At 52.8% G+C, this 18,890-nt stretch overlaps 1 protein-coding gene across 8 annotated transcripts in view; it reads right to left on the bottom strand.

Annotated features, from left to right (window-relative positions):
- The window catches only part of LOC116954778 (CLIP-associating protein 1-like), a 77,723-nt gene that overhangs the window by 20,689 nt on the left and 38,144 nt on the right, over positions 1–18,890 (bottom strand). For 2 of the 8 annotated variants that reach the window (XM_076052511.1, XM_076052517.1), the window contains exons 15-29: positions 17,730–17,789; positions 16,661–16,738; positions 16,197–16,355; positions 14,343–14,401; positions 13,386–13,550; positions 12,542–12,643; positions 10,900–11,085; positions 10,269–10,367; positions 8,846–8,908; positions 7,885–7,994; positions 7,060–7,083; positions 4,556–4,836; positions 3,804–3,867; positions 1,848–2,011; positions 313–391 (exon numbers count right to left, since the gene is read on the bottom strand). In XM_076052511.1, the coding sequence (XP_075908626.1) occupies positions 313–391; positions 1,848–2,011; positions 3,804–3,867; positions 4,556–4,836; positions 7,060–7,083; positions 7,885–7,994; positions 8,846–8,908; positions 10,269–10,367; positions 10,900–11,085; positions 12,542–12,643; positions 13,386–13,550; positions 14,343–14,401; positions 16,197–16,355; positions 16,661–16,738; positions 17,730–17,789 (1,693 nt within the window). The remainder of the gene's footprint in view (positions 1–312; positions 392–1,847; positions 2,012–3,803; positions 3,868–4,555; positions 4,837–7,059; positions 7,084–7,884; positions 7,995–8,845; positions 8,909–10,268; positions 10,368–10,899; positions 11,086–12,541; positions 12,644–13,385; positions 13,551–14,342; positions 14,402–16,196; positions 16,356–16,660; positions 16,739–17,729; positions 17,790–18,890) is intronic. The other 6 variants (XM_076052513.1, XM_076052518.1, XM_076052512.1 and 3 more) reach the window with 5 other exon arrangements.

Below are 18,890 nucleotides of genomic sequence, written 5' to 3'. Positions count from 1 at the left end.
GCCGCATGGCTGACAAATGAACTGAAAATGAAGTGAACCGACTGATGGGCGTACTTTGAGAGCTGCCTTGCTTTGCGACTCGAGGGCCCGCGCTGCCGGCGGAGCGTCGCCAAGCGAATCGGTTTCGTCACGGGCAGCAGTGGCAGGAACCCCCGGCGACGGAACCCCCCGCGACTGGTACTCGCCGCTGGGGTTCGCTCAAACGGGTGCCCGGCTCGACCACGCGGGGCGGGGGGGGGGGGAGGGGGCCCCCCCACGCCTTGCGAGGCGCGATAATAAAAAAATAAATGTCCAAGCGTCCCGTTTACAAACCTTGAGGCTCGGGGTCTGTGCGTGATCCACGATGAACCGCATCAAGATGCTGAACTGCTGATCAAAAGGAAACAAGGTCCTGCAAAGCAAAGTAAAAAAAAAAACACACACACGCATTAGGAAATAATAATAATAATAATGATGATTCTATTTCTCTCGTTATTTATGTACAGTAAGGTCTCAGGAGTACGCGGGCTCAGATTATGCGGACCCGCTCGTACGCGACCCTCCCCCCCCCCACCCACCCCCGATTCGTACTCACACTTTGTGACTCGTACTTTGGCTACTGCACGCACGGGGCCGGAAGCAGAGGAAAAACCACCCCCGCCATCACGCGGACGTGCATCACGCGTGGGTACACGGAACCTAACCACCCCCGCGTACTCTGAGACCTCACTGTATACATGTTTTAATTTACTAAGCAGTGGGGTTTTTTATTTTGTACCATCCGTGTAAGGGGTCGGGCTAATCGATGTGCAGCGTTGTGAGATGCAATTGCATGAATGCCGCTAACTAAAATGCAATCATTATAATGGCTCGTTTCAAGACGGTAGATGCGTTCACGAAAAGTGTCGCGTTAAGCGAGGAATCGCTGTTTGGCGAGACGCAATGTACTACTACTACTACGACTGCGCAGTGGGATGGCGGGACAAATAACGGGGGGTACACCGCCACTGCGTTACTTTATACTTCCGCGCGTCGTGTCACTGTAACCGCTCAGCCGCGCAGCTCCAGAAAGTAGTTCGTCGTCGACCGCTCAGGAGGTGCGCCACAACGGTGCGCGCATTTAACCTCATAAACCGGCGAGTTCCGCGTTTTTACAGTCCGCGTTTCGCGCTACAACGGGCGAGTTTCACGTTATAACGGTAAGCGTCCCTCGTTATAACGCTTGCGTGCTCCACATTACAACGGCGTGCGTTCCCCGCATGATATAACGGGGCGCGTTCCGCTCTGTGCGAAAAGAATTGCCGAATGGAAGAAGCGCGTGATAGCAAAAACGCGCAAAGCAAGGACCAACCATATTCATAACCTCCATGATTCAAGGAAACAAAAGGGATTGTTTCATATTCATGTTGCTGTAATAACCAGGTTTCTACGGTGCAACCAGGTCCCCATTGAAACATTTGCATTTATTACCCAACGGGTTTTACCCGTGCCAAAATAAAACAAAACCGGGCAAAGGTGACTCAGCGGTGGAGGAGCGAAAGGCTTGCAATCAGAAAGGTTGAGCGTTTAATTTCTGTTTGGGGGCTATAACCCAGCCCAGCATCCCTCCCTCTGGCTTCGCTGAAAATGAGCACGGCATTGCCGTTCGACTCGCCCCCTGCGCCACAGTGCATGTGGAATCTCCACCACTGGCTCCTGGGCTATGCACAATAAAAGGCAGATGAGTACCACTGCCTCGACGCTAATTTTCAACAAAGTAAACCACCTCCTTGTCATTTAAAACAAAAAAAAGAGTACTTTGCGAGTCAATCCGACGACGACGACGACGACGACGACAACAACAACAAAATAAAAATCCCGGAGCTGACCGCGTCGTGTCGAGGGCCTTCTGCAGCTTGGCGTGCACGGAGACGAGCAGGTCGGCCCCCGTCTTCTTCAGCAGCTGGGTGAGCAGCACGGAGAGCCACTCGTGCAGCTCGTTGTGGTGGACCGCCACGAACTCCACCAGGGTCTCCACAAACAGGCTGAACACCTGCACGCACGCACGCACGCACGCGCGCACGCACGCACGCGCCAGACGCAGCCGGGCATCGGTCCGCGCGCCTCGTCATCGTCATTGTCGCCGTGTGCGCTTCCGCGGCCGTCTGGAACGCGCTCTTCCTTCCCGAGAATAAGGAAGCCGCTGGGAGCTACGCACTTTGAAATCATCTAGATTGAAAACTCATTGATTTTGAGAACTGCTTTTTGTCTTCAGTTCGTTGTCCTTACACCGCACCTCCACTTGGCATGGTTGGCTACGTACGGTGTGAAAGACGTTCAATGTACATACACTACACTACTATATACTACGCTACTACACACGACGTTATACACTACACCATTGTACGACACCGATAACTCATTTCTTTAGATCTGCTTTTTGTCTTTAGTTTGTCGTCCTTCCCCCCCGCACCTCCGCTTAGCACGGTTGACGACGTGACGGTGCGGAAAAAGTTCAACGTACACACATCGTCGTCGATGACTCAATATTGATACCGCGACCCACCCGTTGCAGTACATCCCGAGGTTGCCGTGCGACAGGGGACCCCCCCCCCCCCCACCAAGTGGCAGCTATCACTGTGCAGCACAAGGTCAGATAAGCAGCGCCGTCCTGCAAGGCGGCATTATAGTCCGCCCATCGGGGGCTACGTTTGCAGCGTGGATGTTCTCAATTCAAAGCAAATGGCCGGTCATTTGAGCAAGTTCATGACATTTGGACACAGTTCGATGAACTGTGATCACACGACACTCTGCCAGCGAACCCCCGACACCTCACGAAGGCAACCGATCGCTCCACGGACTGCCCAGTCGCCTCGTTGCAAAAACCGTCATCTCTCGCGAGCGCCAGGCCGCGAAAAGAACGTCGCTGACGCGGCGCCAAAAAGAACGGCGGGGTGGCACTTACTCTCTGTTGAGAATGTCACGACAGCAACGCATGGAGAAAAAAAAGACGCACACACACACGCACAATACCGATGAGCGCACGGGAACAACACAAGGAAAAGACACGCACAAATAATTACGAATGCAACCACGACGCACCGCAGCACTTGGGAATTAAGAGGCAGTGCACCGATGCTGCTGTGCACGAGCGAGTCGTGATCGCGTGTGCATCACGAGCCGGTTTGCTTTGGCCACCGAATGCGCCACTGTCATATTTACACGGCGGAAGGGACTTATTACTACGATTTAAACTTTTTGACAGGTTAAGGTCCACTGAGCTTTGCAGCTCTTTTTCGGAAGAGACCCAAGCCATCGCAAATGATAGCTCAACGAAGTGGGCTTATCACCATCAGGTGGAAAGCAGCCAAATACTCCAAACGCGTGACGGTGATCCTAAATGTGGAGGGAAAAACCGGAGGACCCGGGGAAACATCCACGCGACCACGGTGAGACAGTCATGCGTCAGGGTCAGGACTGAACCCACGACCTCCTGCATACCCGGCGAGATAGTGAACATCTGCTAGCCACCCTGATGATGATGATGATGAGAGACATGCAAACTCCAAATATATAGCAGGTATCAGGGTTGGGATTGAACCCACGACCTCCTGTATACCAGGCGAGGTAGTTAACATCTGCTAGCCACCGTGATGATGATGAGAGAAATGCCAACTCCAAATATATAGCAGGCGTCAGGGTTGGGATTGAACCCACGACCTCCTGCATATCAGGCGAGGTAGTTAACATCTCCTAGCCACCGCGGGGGTGCCTTGTAGCAAGGGATGGAGCCGAGAGCTCCTGTCCATCGTGTAACCGCATGGACCAGGCCGGACATTGTTTACCTTGCTGTGAGGATCTGAGAACATCCTGGAGAATATTTCGCAAAGCCTCTTCATCTCGACTCGACTGCAAATGCCAAAAAATAAAACACGAACACACGAGAGAACGTAAAGCAGAGATCGAACCGGAGAAATACAAAACGAAACTATGGAGCTATGTGCAAAGGTTACTGGGCAATGCGTCACCCGGTCACCCATTGTAAAATCCGCACCTTAACGTGAGTTTGTGTTGTCATTGTTGTTGTCATAGTTGATGTCACTACCACTCTCACCTGGGTCATCGTTGTTGTTGTCATTGTGCCTACCACTCTCACCCGAGTCATTGTTGTTGTTGTCCCTACCACTCTCACCTGAGTCGTTGTTGTTGTTATGCCTACCACTCTCACCGGAGTCATTGTTGTTGTTGTCCTTACCACTCTCACCTGAGTCATTGTTGTTGTTGTTGTTATGCCTACCACTCTCACCTGAGTCATTGTTGTTGTTGTCCTTACCACTCTCACCTGAGTCATTGTTGTTGTTGTCCCTACCACTCTCACCTGAGTCATTGTTGTTGTTGTCCCTACCACTCTCACCTGAGTCATCGTTGTTGTTGTCGTTGTGCCTACCACTCTCACCGGAGTCATTGTTGTTGTTGTTGTTGTCCCTACCACTCTCACCCGAGTCATTGTTGTTGTCCCTACCACTCTCACCCGCGTCATTGTTGTTGTTGTCCCTACCACTCTCACCCGAGTTGTCGCTGCCCCCGCCACTCTCACCTGAGTGGCCGCTGGCTCTTGAGGATGTTCTGCAGGCCCATGAGTCCCTCCTTGCGCTCCGCCCAGTTGGGGCTAGCGCAGTGGTTCAGCACCTCGGCCACGTCCTCCGCCGGGCGGGCACCCAGCACCATGCCCACGCCGCCCATGCCGCCGCCCACGCCGCCGCCGCCGCCGCCGCGCGAGCTGTACGAGCGATCCGAGCACATGCTCGACGTCTCGCTGTTGGCATCGTCGTCCGAGCCGAGGCCGTAGTCGTAGCGCTTCCGCACCGGCTTCCGCTGCTGCCGCCGACAAGGGATCGTTGTTCCAAGTTCCCGGGGGGTGGAGGTGATCAGCCGCAAATCGTCGCCGCGATCGCAGGGGGAGAAAACAAAACAAAACAAAAAGACGGCTCCCTCGTGAAGACGCGCGCCACCCATTTACGGTACCGGTTTTTGCCGGGCCAGCCCAGAGCCACAGTCCGGTTGCCTCCAACTTTCTGGCATAGGAACCGACTGTCTTATCCGACACGTACAACTATGTTTATTGTAATTATTTTTGTTGGGTTATGTGCCTCTTGGGTGTACACGTGTGAGGCGTACGTGATCTTTATTTATAACCAGGGTCAACAAGCCGATTGGGACCAACGTCTCTTTTGCAAAGGGAGGACTGCACGAATTTCCTACGGCATATATATATGACTTTTGGCCCAAGTGTACAATTAAAAAAGGCTCACAGACTTATTGACCCGACCGAAACGGCCACGCAGAAGAAAGCGTTGGCCCATTTCACCGAGCTCAGACAATTCTCAACACTTCTAGGGTCCAAGACGAATTGCAAGATGGGTTCATAAAAATGCTGTCAATATTCCAAGTTTTAGCTTTCGCCTTCATGCGAGGTCCAAACGGGTTGGTGGGGGGGGCGCGGGGGGGGGGGGGGGGGGGCTGGAGTCGATCACGATGGGGGTGAGGAATACAGACCGCCGGGAAGCGAACCGGCCCGGTTCACGAAGCGGGCAAGAAGCCGGCTCCTCCCGCGCGGCCGCGGCAGTCTCACGTCACCGCGCCCCCGACCGGCGTGGCAGGCCAGCACGCCCGCTTCAGAATCTTTATTTATACCGGAGGAATCCGATGAGCTATAAAGCTCTTTGCCAGAAGCGTGCCAAGCGCGGGGCCAGGCCACCTGAGATGCCCCTCGTCGTGAATCTCGCAGGGGGGGGTCATCGCGGAAGAGCGACGGACGTGGGTTCGATCCCGACGCTGCCGCTTGCGGTATGTTTGGAGTTTGCGTGTCTCTCTCTCTCCCCGTGGTCGTGTGGATTTTTCTCCGGGTCCTCCGGTTTTTCCCCCTCCGCATTGAGAATCAACATCATGCATTCAGGGTATGCGGCTGCTATGAATTTCCACGCGACGATAAGCCGCTTCTCGTTGAGCTATCATTATGATAGCCAGGTTGCTTCTGAAAAAGAGCTATAAAGCTCAGTGTAAGAGGTTTTTGGGGGTTAGAAATATAAATGTTGTAGGTTTACTCTCCAACACAACAGTGTGCCGAACTAGTAACGTATTGGCAAGTTTTTTTGAAAGTGACAAACTTTGCTGATTGGCTTTGTTGAAACAGATCATTGGCATGGCGAGTTTAAGGACACATTTATATAACGCGATCCAACCCAAAAACCTCTATTATGGATAATATTAGTCGCGAAAGCCTACGTTTTGGGCCTCACCTGATAAAATAAAATAGTAGTTTAAATTATACGAACGAGCCGGGATTCCGATGTGTGCCCGTCAGCTGTAGCTGGCGAACAAGTGCACGGCTTTCCGGCTGTGATGCACGGGTCAGAAATCATCGGATGATGACCAAAACCGAGAAAGAAAACACCAAATAAAAAAAGAGCGTGACGAGACGCATGGCCCTCATTTTCACCGAGCGAAAAGAAAGCGGAACGCATGGATCTGGGGAACGAGGGCAAGATGGCAAACATTACGGTGTGGGTTCGTTGCCCATCGTCACCGCTGGACGGGACGATGGGCAACGGTGGATACCCGACCATGGAGTGGCAGCCGAAGGAGAGGGGAACGCGCCCGAGAGGAGGCCCGCGGCGGAAGACGGCAGTGACGGTGAGATCGGCTCGGGGTGCGAGAGATACGGATGGTGGCATCAGCCAGACGGATCGTAGGCATCGCAGCACCGGTGAGGGAGGCGTCAGACAGACGTATCGTTGGCATCGCAGCACCGGTGAGCGTGGCGTAAGCCAGACGGATCGTCGGCATCGCAGCACCGGTGACGGTGGCATCGGCAGGGTGAGAGGGCTTTCATCCAGAAATGGAGAGACAACAGCTGATGCTAGAGACAATGACGATGAATGCATATGAAAACACCAACTTGGCGCACACGCAAAAAAGAATGAAGACCGTGTTCGCTTGCCTTTAGAATACTCCATCAGACAAACCACGCGGCGCACAATCACGATTATGACGATAGCCCCGCGCTGCTACGTTTAAAGCCAAGGGAATCCAGAGCAATACCTTTCTGATGGACACTCTGAACAGCTGAACGCAGCAACCACAACGGGAGGTAGGTTCAGTGAAGAAAGAGCAAGGTTGTTCACATTATGCACACCAAACCGTGTGCCCCGGGGGTCAATAAACGTATAACAGATCTGGTCTCATGCACGCACACACACAGCCACCTTGATTATAAAATGAACCCCCCCCCCCTCACCCAACTTTGGCCTTGCTAACATCTGATGATTGCTGGGTGTAATCTCCAGAGTTTGCTTTTCAGCATGACCGGGATCCGCAGCTCTGATATTTAAACTCACACGTGGCGCTAACCCCCAACATAAACTATATTACGAATCGTTATTTTAAATTGTACGCTCGGCACTGTGTCAGTGGAATGAACACGCGTCCGTTCGACAAAAGGAGCAAAGAAACCCCGCGCTCCGAAACGTTTTTGCCGACATCAAACTTCAAGAAGAATTGTAAAGCTGCAGTTTGTTGGGCAAATATCGTGAGCAATTGTGTTCATCCTATGCAAAATATTTCATGCTGCAAATCACAGCCAATTACAACAGCCAAAATATTATGAATAATAACTATCGCACAAAGACGGTCACTGCATCGCGCACTTTCAGATGTGCTTCTGCGGCCGTCTGGAACGTTCCTCCTTCCAATATTAGGAAGCCACTGGAGCTATGTACTTTTAGATATAAATTTAAAACTAATTGCTTCAGAACTACCTTTTCTGTTCAATTTGTTGTCCTTCCCTAGCACACTCTGATTAGCACGGTTGGATACGTACCGTGCAAAAGAAGTTCAACATAAGAATACAACAAAACGGGCACATACCAGGGCGTCCGCAAAGGCAGCTTCGATCTCAGGGCTGGTGTTGAGGACCCGCATGGCGTGCAGGGAGGGCGGAAGGTAGGCTGCCTGATCCAACCCAAACCGGTCAGCCACTGCTCACACACGGTGGGGGGCGCCACGGACACGAGAGACACACACACACGCACGCAACCTCCGCAGTCAGCATCGCTCCGGTCAACTTATTTAGGGTGAGTTAAGGGTTTCACTTTGGCCAATAAATGCTCTTTTTCGATGGGGGCAACTGTGGTTCAGAATCAAGAATGTTTATTTAGAACTGGAGGAATCAGATGAGCTACCAAGTTATTTTTTTCACAGATGTCCAGTAAGGGGGTCGGCAAGTAACATTACATTACGGAAACCTGGGTACAGCAACAACACAAAACAGTTAACAAAACAACGCAACAACAAGGGTGCACACGGACAAGTTCCGAATGGCAATGACGTGCATCTAGCATCATGGTACAAGCAGCGCAAGATTATCTGGCGATGCAGAGCATTTACATCACGTCTCATCTCAAACATTTGAAAGGACACACCCAGTGGTGGCTCTCCAGATAGGCACAAGATGACTCAGCACTTGGCCCGCCAGTAGGTGGGGGGGGGGGATGATTGCTATGCGTAATTTATTAACTTGTGGTCAATTTTGACCTTGACAAATCTGCATGTAGATCGGCATATCGTTTCGGCATGCAAAATGATATGCGTTATCATTTTTCACACACGAACGGATAGGGCACGACCCTGTATTGCGCGCGGCTTAAATCCACCGCGATCGATGGAAACGTCGATTGCCCATTGAACACAACGAGCGTCACAAAAACGGGAAGTGAAAGTGAAGGAGAGCGGATGTGGGGGAGGGGAGGTGGGGGCAGAGGCGTGTGGGGGGCGGCGGGGGGGGGGGCAAAGTGAAGCAGTGTCTGGCAAAGGATTAACGACGCGTCACCTGTTTTGCGCAGTGAGTCGGAGGGGAAGAGGGAGCTGGTGGAGTGAGAGTGCCGTTGAGACACTGCAAGCAGAGTGCTGGTTAATAATGCCGGCAAGGACAGGAAGCAGAAGGGGTACAGGGCAGCTACCTTGTTGGGAAAACAGCAAAGAGCCAGGCAAGTGAAATCAGACAGCGTGCCGGTCGCCAGATAGCTGTACGAGACAGAAACACACTCGCAAAGGCGTGCTCGTTCGCGGACAGCATGAAGGCACAACTTCCCACCACGTTCTCAAGTTTTGCTTTTGTTTAACCAGGTGGTGAGAACTCAAGAGACCAGGATGAGTTTCATTTCGCAAGAGTGACCTGGGGGCGAGGGGGGGGGGGCATTAGTTTGACAACAGAGGGCGATGATTTCTGCTGTGCATAATCCCTATCGAGTAGAATGCGGTGTTATTTTCGGACTGACGCCGGGACACGATGGGCCTGCTCTTGCGAATGACGTCAGGGGATCTTTAACGTCCACTGTGAGCGGAGCAGACGGCGCGCAGTGCGCTATTAACGCCACGGCTACGACACCCGCACTCGTAACCAGGGGGGCCGGCTGCCGGATTCGAACCGTGAACATCTGCAACAGCAAGCGGCGAGCGAGCTAACCCGCTCGGCAACGTCACTCGATCCAGGCCTAGCGTGCGCGTCACGTGGCCACACCACTCTGCGCGCACGGTGATCTTGGCCTTGTCTGCGCCAACAGCTCAACGTGTGGCCGTGTTACTGTTTAGACCACCAGCTCAATGGGGTGGGGAGGAGAGGGGGGGGGGGGGGTCCCCATCGTGCGAAGGAAAGGCCTCTCTGTGTTTGGCATCCGGGGTCAAAAGGGACAACTGTGAGCGTTGATGAAGGAACTGTACCGACGAGTCCTAACGAGGACGAAACCGGACTACAGCTGTCTCTTTGGCTCACTGCTGCCCGTTGGGATAGCCTCATCGTCAGCACTTCTCAAGTTGGTGATGACCTCTTGACCGCGGCAGAACTCACGGACACCGAGGAGAGACAAGAGAAAAGCGAGAGAGCCTAGGAGCTTCGCGCCGTGTGTGTGGGGCGGCAGTGTAGCAGTTAGCGCGGTACAATACGAACCCGGCGACCCAAGTTCGATTCCCGCTCACGGCCAACACCAATTATGGTTATCTGAACCGTTCCTGGCCCTCCCCTAGGTCGACTCAGCCTCAAATGAGTGCCTGGTGCGGTGTGTAAATATTGCCACGAGGGAGACAAAGGGGGCCTGGCGTGGTATTGGATACCCACCCCCTCGTGTGCCGTGCCGGCCTTCATAGGTGCTACTCGCGAACAGCACTTGCTCCAACAGTCTGTTAAAGGCCATACGGGGGATCTTTATCTCTGTTTGCTTGGACCGCACGGTCGGCGAGGGCAGGAAGCAACTCACCAAGCGCAGAGAATCCCCGCACGGGGCTGGCGTCCCGGCTGTTGTCCCGACTGCAGCCCTGGCTCATGCTCGGTCGTGGGATACGGCTCCCGCGTGACACTGCAAATAACCACCGTGCTAGAGCTTAGGAATGATAAACATAACAATGGCAGAACGACTCAAGGGGTGCGAGGGACTAAGACGAGCGGAAAAGGCGGCGGCCAGGTCGTGAGCCATCGCCACATTTTCCCTCCAAGCTCTGCGGTCCTCTATATATTAAGGCGCTAACAAATGCAAAAAAAAAAATACCCTGATGACGAATATTTTTGTGACCGATATCGTCCCCGCAATCTCCCACCCCACCGTTCCCTTCGTTTCCTTCATAAATCTCTTGCCTTACCCCTTACCAATGTTCCCATCTCCTGGATCACAGCGCTGCGTGCTAGTCACCAAATAATAAAAAAAAAAAACGCGCACTCGTATTGTCCCTCCCCGCGTTACTCACGAAACCAATTACCAATCAAACGAAAAAAAAAGAATACAAGTCCACGAGTTACGTACACATACGGTCATTTGCACGATCGTCACTCGTCTTTCACCGACGACGTTCGAATGACGGCGGCCTCCGTGGCCGAACCGCTCAAGGACTCACGGCGCAGGGAGCGAGTGGGGCTGCTGTCGCGACTGCCGCCCTGGCTGCGCGGCACGCGGTGCTGCTTGCGCGCCACGCCCGGCGACGGCACCACGGGCACGCGCTGCGCCACTCCGCCCGGCACGGCGCCCGCGACGCTCCGAGCGGCGCCGGTGACACGGCCCGGCGACCCGCACCGGCTCCCGGCTGCGAAAAAAAAAACACGGCGAGGGCAGGGCGGCTAAGGAAATGTCACCGCCCTCGCACCGGTATGCAGGAGGTTGTGGGTTCGATCCCGGACCCCTGGCCGTGTGTGGCTGTTTATTTGTTCTCTCTCTCGCTCCCTCCCCCCCACCCCCGCCCCATGGTGGTCACGTGGCTTTTTCTCCGGGTTCCTCTTATTATGCCCCCCCCCACCCTCTCCCCGCATTGGCAATCAACTCGCGTTTAGATTATTAGGCTGCTGTTTTAAATTCACCACGTCTGAGGATGACGGTCGACGATGATATAAGCAACTCCGATGGGCCATCACGTGTGGTCAGCTCGCCTCTGAAAAGAACGAATAGCTTGGCGGGCTTCAACTGGTAAAATAAAATCGTTTTTGGGAGTCGCTGATGGGCGGTCTAGCTAAAACCGGTGGTTCCAAGCCTGGTGTGCGTAGGCCACTGGTGGTTCTCGCAAGGCTCTGGAAAGTGGTCCCTGCGCAAACCATGGCACGTTCAATCCTTTGTTTTTGTTTGCTGCACGGTGAACATATAACAGAGGGTTTCGAATTTCGATTTAAAAGCTTTCGTGACTGCGGGGATTCATATTCTTGGTTCTTTCGGTAAAGTCACGATTGAAAAATTTGCATTTTTTTTGTTATAATTTTATTGCTGTGGTTTCCACACCTGATGATGATTGCTTGTGTTGCAACCGAAACGTCGTGAGAATTTTTTTTGTTTTGTTTGTATTATTTTATTATTTCCCTTCTACGCGACTTTACCGAAAGAACCAAGAATAACGAGGGTTGAGAAATCGTCCCGCAGCTCCTGAAATGTTGGGTGACCACCGGCCTAGACCCGAGTGTGAACCTACTCGCCAGGGCTTGTAAGGACTCTCAGAGAAAATATATCCGGCCAGGCGGCTCAGCGGTAGTAGTTAAAGAGGCTCGCAGTCAGTTTGTTACGCGTTCAAATCCTGGTCGTGTGGGCCGATTCATCCCATCATCCCTCCGGGGATCAATAAAATCAGAACTGACTTTTTGGCAAAAGTCGACAGCGGCTGTGCAAGGGTTAGACTCTTACATACTTCATTTATGTTTAAAAAAATTATGACATGCTTACCTTTTCTCTACTTTGCACTTCTATCGTTTTTTTTGTATTGTTTGATGTTGCAACTTGGTGACCCGTCCCTACTGGCCAACTGTGAAAAAGAGCTTCGTGGCTCATCAGATTCCTCCAGTCTAAAGAAATAATTCTGATTCAGATCAATATTAAAATGTGGATTTGACACCACTGGTTAAGTTCTGTAAACGTGAAATGTGCAGCAATGCTTCAATGGCCATACGAGCAGGAAACCACTTGGACTCCGACTTGACGATGCTTTGTCCCCTTGGTTTGACGCCCACCCACCGACATCTTCCACCCGGTGTGGTGCGTACCCGGCACTTAAAGAGACTCACGCTGTGACTGGGACACCTTGGCGCGCGTCCGCCCCCGCGCGTCCGTGGGGGTCACCGGGCTGCTCATGATCCCGCAGGTCGAAGGTCGCGACCGCACGCGGCCTGGGCGATCGGAAAGGGAACGCGCGCGCATGCACGTCACGTCACCGCGTTTTCAGTTGACGCCCACCGTGCCGTGCAGCGGTGGCGCGACGGTATAGCGCACCCGCACTGTCACACCTGTCTTCGGTTTTTGACATCTGAACCGTCATTGTCTGTCCCCCCCCTCCTCCGCCGCCCCCGCCCCATCACCAAATTGCTCTCGGCAAACGTGAAGTATGGTGAAGCAACACACACGGCCGAAACGGCGCGTGCGGAGGCCAGCGATTTGATAAGGGGCCGTTCATCATTATTACTATTACAGGAAAACCTTGGACTGCGAGCATAATTCGTTCCGGAAAAGTGTTTGTAATCCAAAGCACTCGTATATCAAAGCACTCGTACATCAGTTGCGATCACGTGACGCTCGGCAGACAAAGCGTATACGTACACTACTCGTATTGCTAGACCCTCGCTCGTTTATGAAAGTAATATTTATTTAAAATGTTTGCTCGTCTTGCAAAACACTCGCAGGCCAAGTTACTCGCAATCCAAGGTTTTACTGTACACATATTTAAACACACAGTCCCGCGAGGCCAACGGAGGCAACCCCACGCTGAAACAATGTTTGGAAGTTCAGAGCTGGAAGGCGCAAGGAATTCATTCATCCGTCACGCACGGCCAGCGAAGGAGCGTCGCACGGATGCCCGACCTTCCTTCGCACACGTGCCCAAAACGTGCGACCGCGTAAGAAAGGCGGACCGACCCAGCGTGGCGGAGGAGACGGGCGCCGGCACCGCGAAGGTCTTGCGCGACGAGGCGCAGGTGGCGGCGTTCACGTCCATGTCGCTGCGCGAGCGGTGCAGGCCGGACCCCGGCGTCGCCGCCGCGGCCACCACCGACGACCGCCGCCTCGCCACAGACGCTCCGGCTGGGCCACACGTCGCGACGGGAGGGACAGCGTCAAACTTTGAGCTCGCCGCCGGAACCTTACCGTGCCCCGTACGGATTGATACAGCGCCTTAGTCCAAAGGCGCATCACAACAATTGTCAAGTTGTACGCAAGGTGATAAGTGGTTAAAAGAGGAGAGCGGGCTTGTTGTTAAAAGTCGTGGTGCAGTTGCGGTGACAGGAGGAAAGGTGGAGGTGGTTAAGGAGGGGTTGGGGTAGTGATAGGGGGAGCGATAGGGGTAGTGATAGGGGTAGTGATAAGGGTAGTGATAGGACTTGGGGTTAGTTATAGGGGTAGTGATAGGGGTTGGGGTAGTTATAGGGCTTGGGATAGTGATGGGGGTAGTGATAGGAGTTGGGGTAGCGATTGGCGTAGCGATAGGGGTTGGGGTAATTATAGGGTAGTGTTAGGAGTAGTTATAGGAGTCATGATAGGGTTTGGGGCAGGTCTGGTCGTAGCTGGAGGCGGTAGGGCAGGGAGTAGCAGTAGCAACAGGATGGGCAGAGGAGAAGAGATAGGGAAGTTATAGTAAAGATGACTGCTAAGGTGTCCTCCAGCAGGAGTTGGTTCCAGTCAAGGGGATCAAGAAGGGAATAGGAACGAAAGCGTAACTGGGCGCCCCCCGTGCTCAAGGTAGACAGAGAGACAAACGGAAGGACAGACACATGGCCGGACGGACGGACGGACGGACAGATGGGCGTGGGCCGAGGGACGTTACGCAGCAGATGTACGAATGCCTTCGACCTCGGTCGACACTCGCGAGCGATGCACCTCGTGGTGCCGAGACGTCGGCTTGTCGAACGGGGACGCGCTTGGGCATCACCACCCTCCTGCAGGAACAAAACGCACACCACACACCACGTTACGCAATTATGAAACGCAAAGACGAAGGATCCCCCCTCCAATAGCCTCGACAGACTGTTGGGGCGAGCGTCATTGGCAGGTACCAGCACCACGTCCAGGAACAAAACGCACGCCACACCATGCAATCATCAAACACAAAGATTAAGGACCCCCCCCCCCCCCGCCTCCTATAGCCTCAACAGAATGTTGGGGCAAGTGCCGTTATCGAGCACCACACCCGGCCGCCTTTGTCTCCCCAGTAGCAAATTATACAAAAAAAATTCGATTGGACAAGAGCCCGTTGCAGAGCACGCACCGTCAAAATGGAAAGGGGCACATAAATTCCGCAGACAGAGGTCCGAACACAGCGCTTAAGAGGAGAGACGTGTCCTCACTGCTCCCCGGCAGCGATGTTTACACATCGCACCAGGTACTCGTTTTGCGGCCGGCGTGTTCGTAGCGCGGCGCGCTAACCGCTGCACCGCCGCTCCCTACGCCACGTGTCGAACGCACATTCCAGCTGAACACTTAAGAGCTGGGATGACGGGTCGATTAGGACTACGAGTCAACTCGGCCGCCCCCCCACGCATTCTGCCTCCCGAAGGAGAGAAACTCGGAGAAAAAAAAACCCACACACCCCAGGATGATGATGCCCATGATACCGCCAGGCCCCACCCATCACCGCCAATGCAGCGGCACACATGGGGTCGGAGGTCATATTTTTTGTTTCCCTCTTCCTATAGCCACAGCCCTCCTCCACCCCCCTACAGCCCCCCCAACCCCCCACATTTAACTGTTGGAAATAGCCTCCCCCACTGCAAAATCAACCGTTTTGAAGTTTGTACAAGCAGGAAACGGAGCCGTGCGAAACCACCTCAAACTAATATTCAACTGATTCAACATTTTTTTTTATTTTGCCAGGTAAGGCCCACTGAGCTATACAGTAAAACTTTGGATTGCGAGCGTAATTCCTTCCGGAAAATTTTTTGTAATCCAAAGCACTCGTATATCAAAGCACTCGTACATCAGTTGTGATCAGGTGACGCTCGGCAGACAAAGCGTACTACACGTACTGCTCGTATTGCAAGACCTCGCTCGTTTATCAAATTAATATTTATTTACAAAATTTTGCTCGTCTTGCAAAACACTCGCAGACCAAGTTACTCGCAATCCAAGGTTTTACTGTATAGCTCTTTTTCAGAAGTGATCTGGCTATCACAAATGGGAGCTCAACAAAGTGGCTTATCAGGTGTAAATTTATAGTAGCAGCCAAACACTCTAAACGCACGTTGATTTGAAAATGTGTATGGGAAAAACCGGAGGACCCGGAGATAAATCCACAGACCATGAGAAGAGAGAGAGAACGCAAACTCCAATATATAGGCGTTGACAGTGGTCAGAAATGAACCCACGACCTCTTGTATACAAGGCGAGGTAGTTAACATCTCGCCACCGTGGCGTACTTGGGGACACATGCCAAACCAAACCAAAAATGACAACTGCTTTTGCAAATACTGCATTAGCCCTGACAGATGCCGTTTGGCTTCCGTGCTGATGATTTTATTCCTTCCCCGAAGACAAGCGCGCACGTCAAAAGGTGCAACTCGAACCGTGCGTGCGCGGCGGCGTTATTTTTAGCTTGCTTCAAGCGGCCGGAGAAAAATCCACGCGACCACGGAGAGACAGAGAGACAGAGAAAGAGAGACCGCGCAAAACTCCCAATTGCACAGGCGTCGTCAGGGGTCAGGTGCGAACCCACGACCTCCCGTGCACGTCACTCACGTGAGGCTCTCCTGCGAGCTCGACGCGGAGCGGTCGAAGTGAGAGTTGGAGGAGCTGTGCAGCTGCGTGCCGCTCAGCAACTTCTGGTACTTGGGCTCCAGCGCCGCGTAGAGGGCGTCGGACTCGGAGGGGAAGTGCGACCGGAAGCCCCAGTAGGCCCTGTCGCGCAACAGAACGGTAAACTCGGTTAACGTCTGGGCCCCTTGTACACGTGAACCGCGAGTTGTCACAGTGAACGCCGACTCGGTACGAGCGTTCGTCCCTTCGCAGAATCTGATGTTTTTTTAATAAACTATATATATATAGGCCTGTGTGTCTCGGGAGGCAATTATTTTACGCCTCACGAGGTCGGCCGTGGGGTTGAGAGCGCCTATGATGACTCGGCAGGCAAATTCTTGAGTGGCGAATCTTGCCACGCGCCAAGCGACGCCCTCGTTTGCCCGTTCCGCACCGTCCAAACTTACTTCCTGGCCTCCGCCCTGGCATCAGCATCCGCGTCGTGCATGCCCTTCTTTATGGTGTCCGACAGCACCGTGACATGCCTGGTGGAAAACAGGGGGGGAAGGGGGGGGGGAATAAGAAAAATACGCACGAGCACGGGTTTCACGCGGGGCCTCCCTGGCGCGCCCTCTCGCTCGTCCTCGCAGGTATTTAATCGGCGACGATTAAGGGTAACAAGAAGCTCGCGCCCCCATGCCTTCGCCAACCCCGCAGTGAGCAGAGTGGGGCAGGCCTTCATCCAGCAGCGGATAGTAGAAAAGGCTGCACAAGTGCCATCTGCCAGAGGCACAGCACGGCCACGTGGCTCAGCGATAGAGCAAGCGGCTCACAATCGCAAGGTTTGCGAGTTCACAATCCTGGTTGGCCGCTGACTCGCGCCAATCATGCCTCTGGGGTGTTGATAAAATGAGTACCACTTTGTGTGGAAGTCAACAGTGGTTTTTTTTCCCACGATTAGGTGTGCCAGCGCCATAAAAAGGCGGAGTTTCCACCACCGGTTTACAGGGCTGTAAACGGAAGATGAGCAAGAATACCTGAATGCTCATGAGCGCAGAAAATGACAGATATTTATGTATGCTGAACTTCTTTCGCACCGTACGTAGCCAACCGTGCTAATTGGAGATGTGAGGGAAGGACAACAAACTAAACACAAAAAAATCTGTAAAAATACATTACTTTCAATCTAGATGATTTAAAAGTGGCTTCCTAATATCGGAAGAGCGTTCCAGACGGCCGCAGCAGCGCATCTGAAAGTGCGCGATGCGGTGACCGGCTTTTGGTCGATGGTCAGCCAAAAGGCGGCGCTGCGAGGATGACGGGACTTCGCGTGATGCTTCATGCTCCCTGACGAGATCAGCAAAGGTATTCTGGTTCATTTTTGCCAAGCACTTTGTGTGTAATGAGTCACAAACACCCCTCCCCTTGGCACGGGGATCCAGAGTTTGAGAAACGTTGAATGAGCCAAATGACATGAGCAATCGAAACGTGGCCTCCCGACTATACATCATCGGGCCAACTTTCATGAAGACTTACCGCTCAAGTGAGCTGATCTGCCAGACTTGTAGCAACAGGTCCATGAACTCAAAACATCTCCTTTATGAAACAAACCACAACAGATCACCGAGTCACAACCGAAGAAATCGAACGGAAATGACAGATTACGAGCCTTATTCGATGCATTTGCATGGAATTACATTTTCACGTAAGGAATCAATATGACGAGGAATTTCGTTGCTCTTTTATCGTAGCGTCAACGTCTCGAGATGAGATGATCCATTGGGAACCCTTTGCGCAGCGACGCGTCACGGAACGGGGCTACGGAAGTGGATGTCGGAGAGCTACCCTCCGAGATCCCTTTCAGTGAACCTCTGGTCCACACAGTGGAGGAAGAGTCATTGCTTTCAGAGTAAGTTGTGGACTTCCTCCAGTATTTGCGGAGTAGCAAGTACAAATATCGTCGTGCAAGGGTGGTCGGAGTCAGACTGTTAGTGTAGTGTTAACAAATCGTCCATCACGAGGTTTCTTTGGGTTAGACCTTGTAAATGTGTCGTTAAACCCGCCACCACCCGACACAGCCAATTAGTAAGGTTCGTCACGTAAACCTACAACATCTACAATTCTGGTTGTGGGTTTACTCTCCAACACACCGGTGTGCTGTACTAGTAACGAATTGGCATGTCTTGTTTACGTGACAAACCTTAGTAATTGGCTGTGTCGGATGGTGGTGGGTTTAACGAGGCATTTATATTCACACGATCCAACCTAACAAACCTCTATTATGGATATTGATGTAAAATTAACAAATGGTGTTTTAACATAAAAAGCCCTCACTGGGCCTCACCGCATCGATGTTATGAATTCACCAGGAAAGGGCCATTGTATAGATTTTACACAATGCCGCTGTAACGCATTGACCAGGCCGCTCCCCACCAATGTATTCGTGGAGCGGTCTTGCCTAGAACACCTCGCAACCCAGCAGCATTTGCCAAACAGGCCCCACGCTCTGCTGACGAGACTTCGGAAATCAAAACTGATCCAGGGCTTGCCTGCCCAAACAAATGCTGCTCAACGCAAAAGCAGGCTGATGGACCTCAAGGTTAGTGTTGTTTTGGGTAAATAAACACAACCATGCCGGGGGGGTATTTATTTTATTATCTACGTGCACATTCATTATTCCCAACGCAGAAGATGCCC

Source organism: Petromyzon marinus, chromosome 56 (assembly GCF_048934315.1).
Source record: "Petromyzon marinus isolate PM22_M1 ecotype Great Lakes invasive population chromosome 56, UKy_Petmar_22M1.pri1.0, whole genome shotgun sequence".
NCBI lineage: Eukaryota > Metazoa > Chordata > Hyperoartia > Petromyzontiformes > Petromyzontidae > Petromyzon > Petromyzon marinus.
This window is presented reverse-complemented; position numbering and strand designations above follow the sequence as displayed.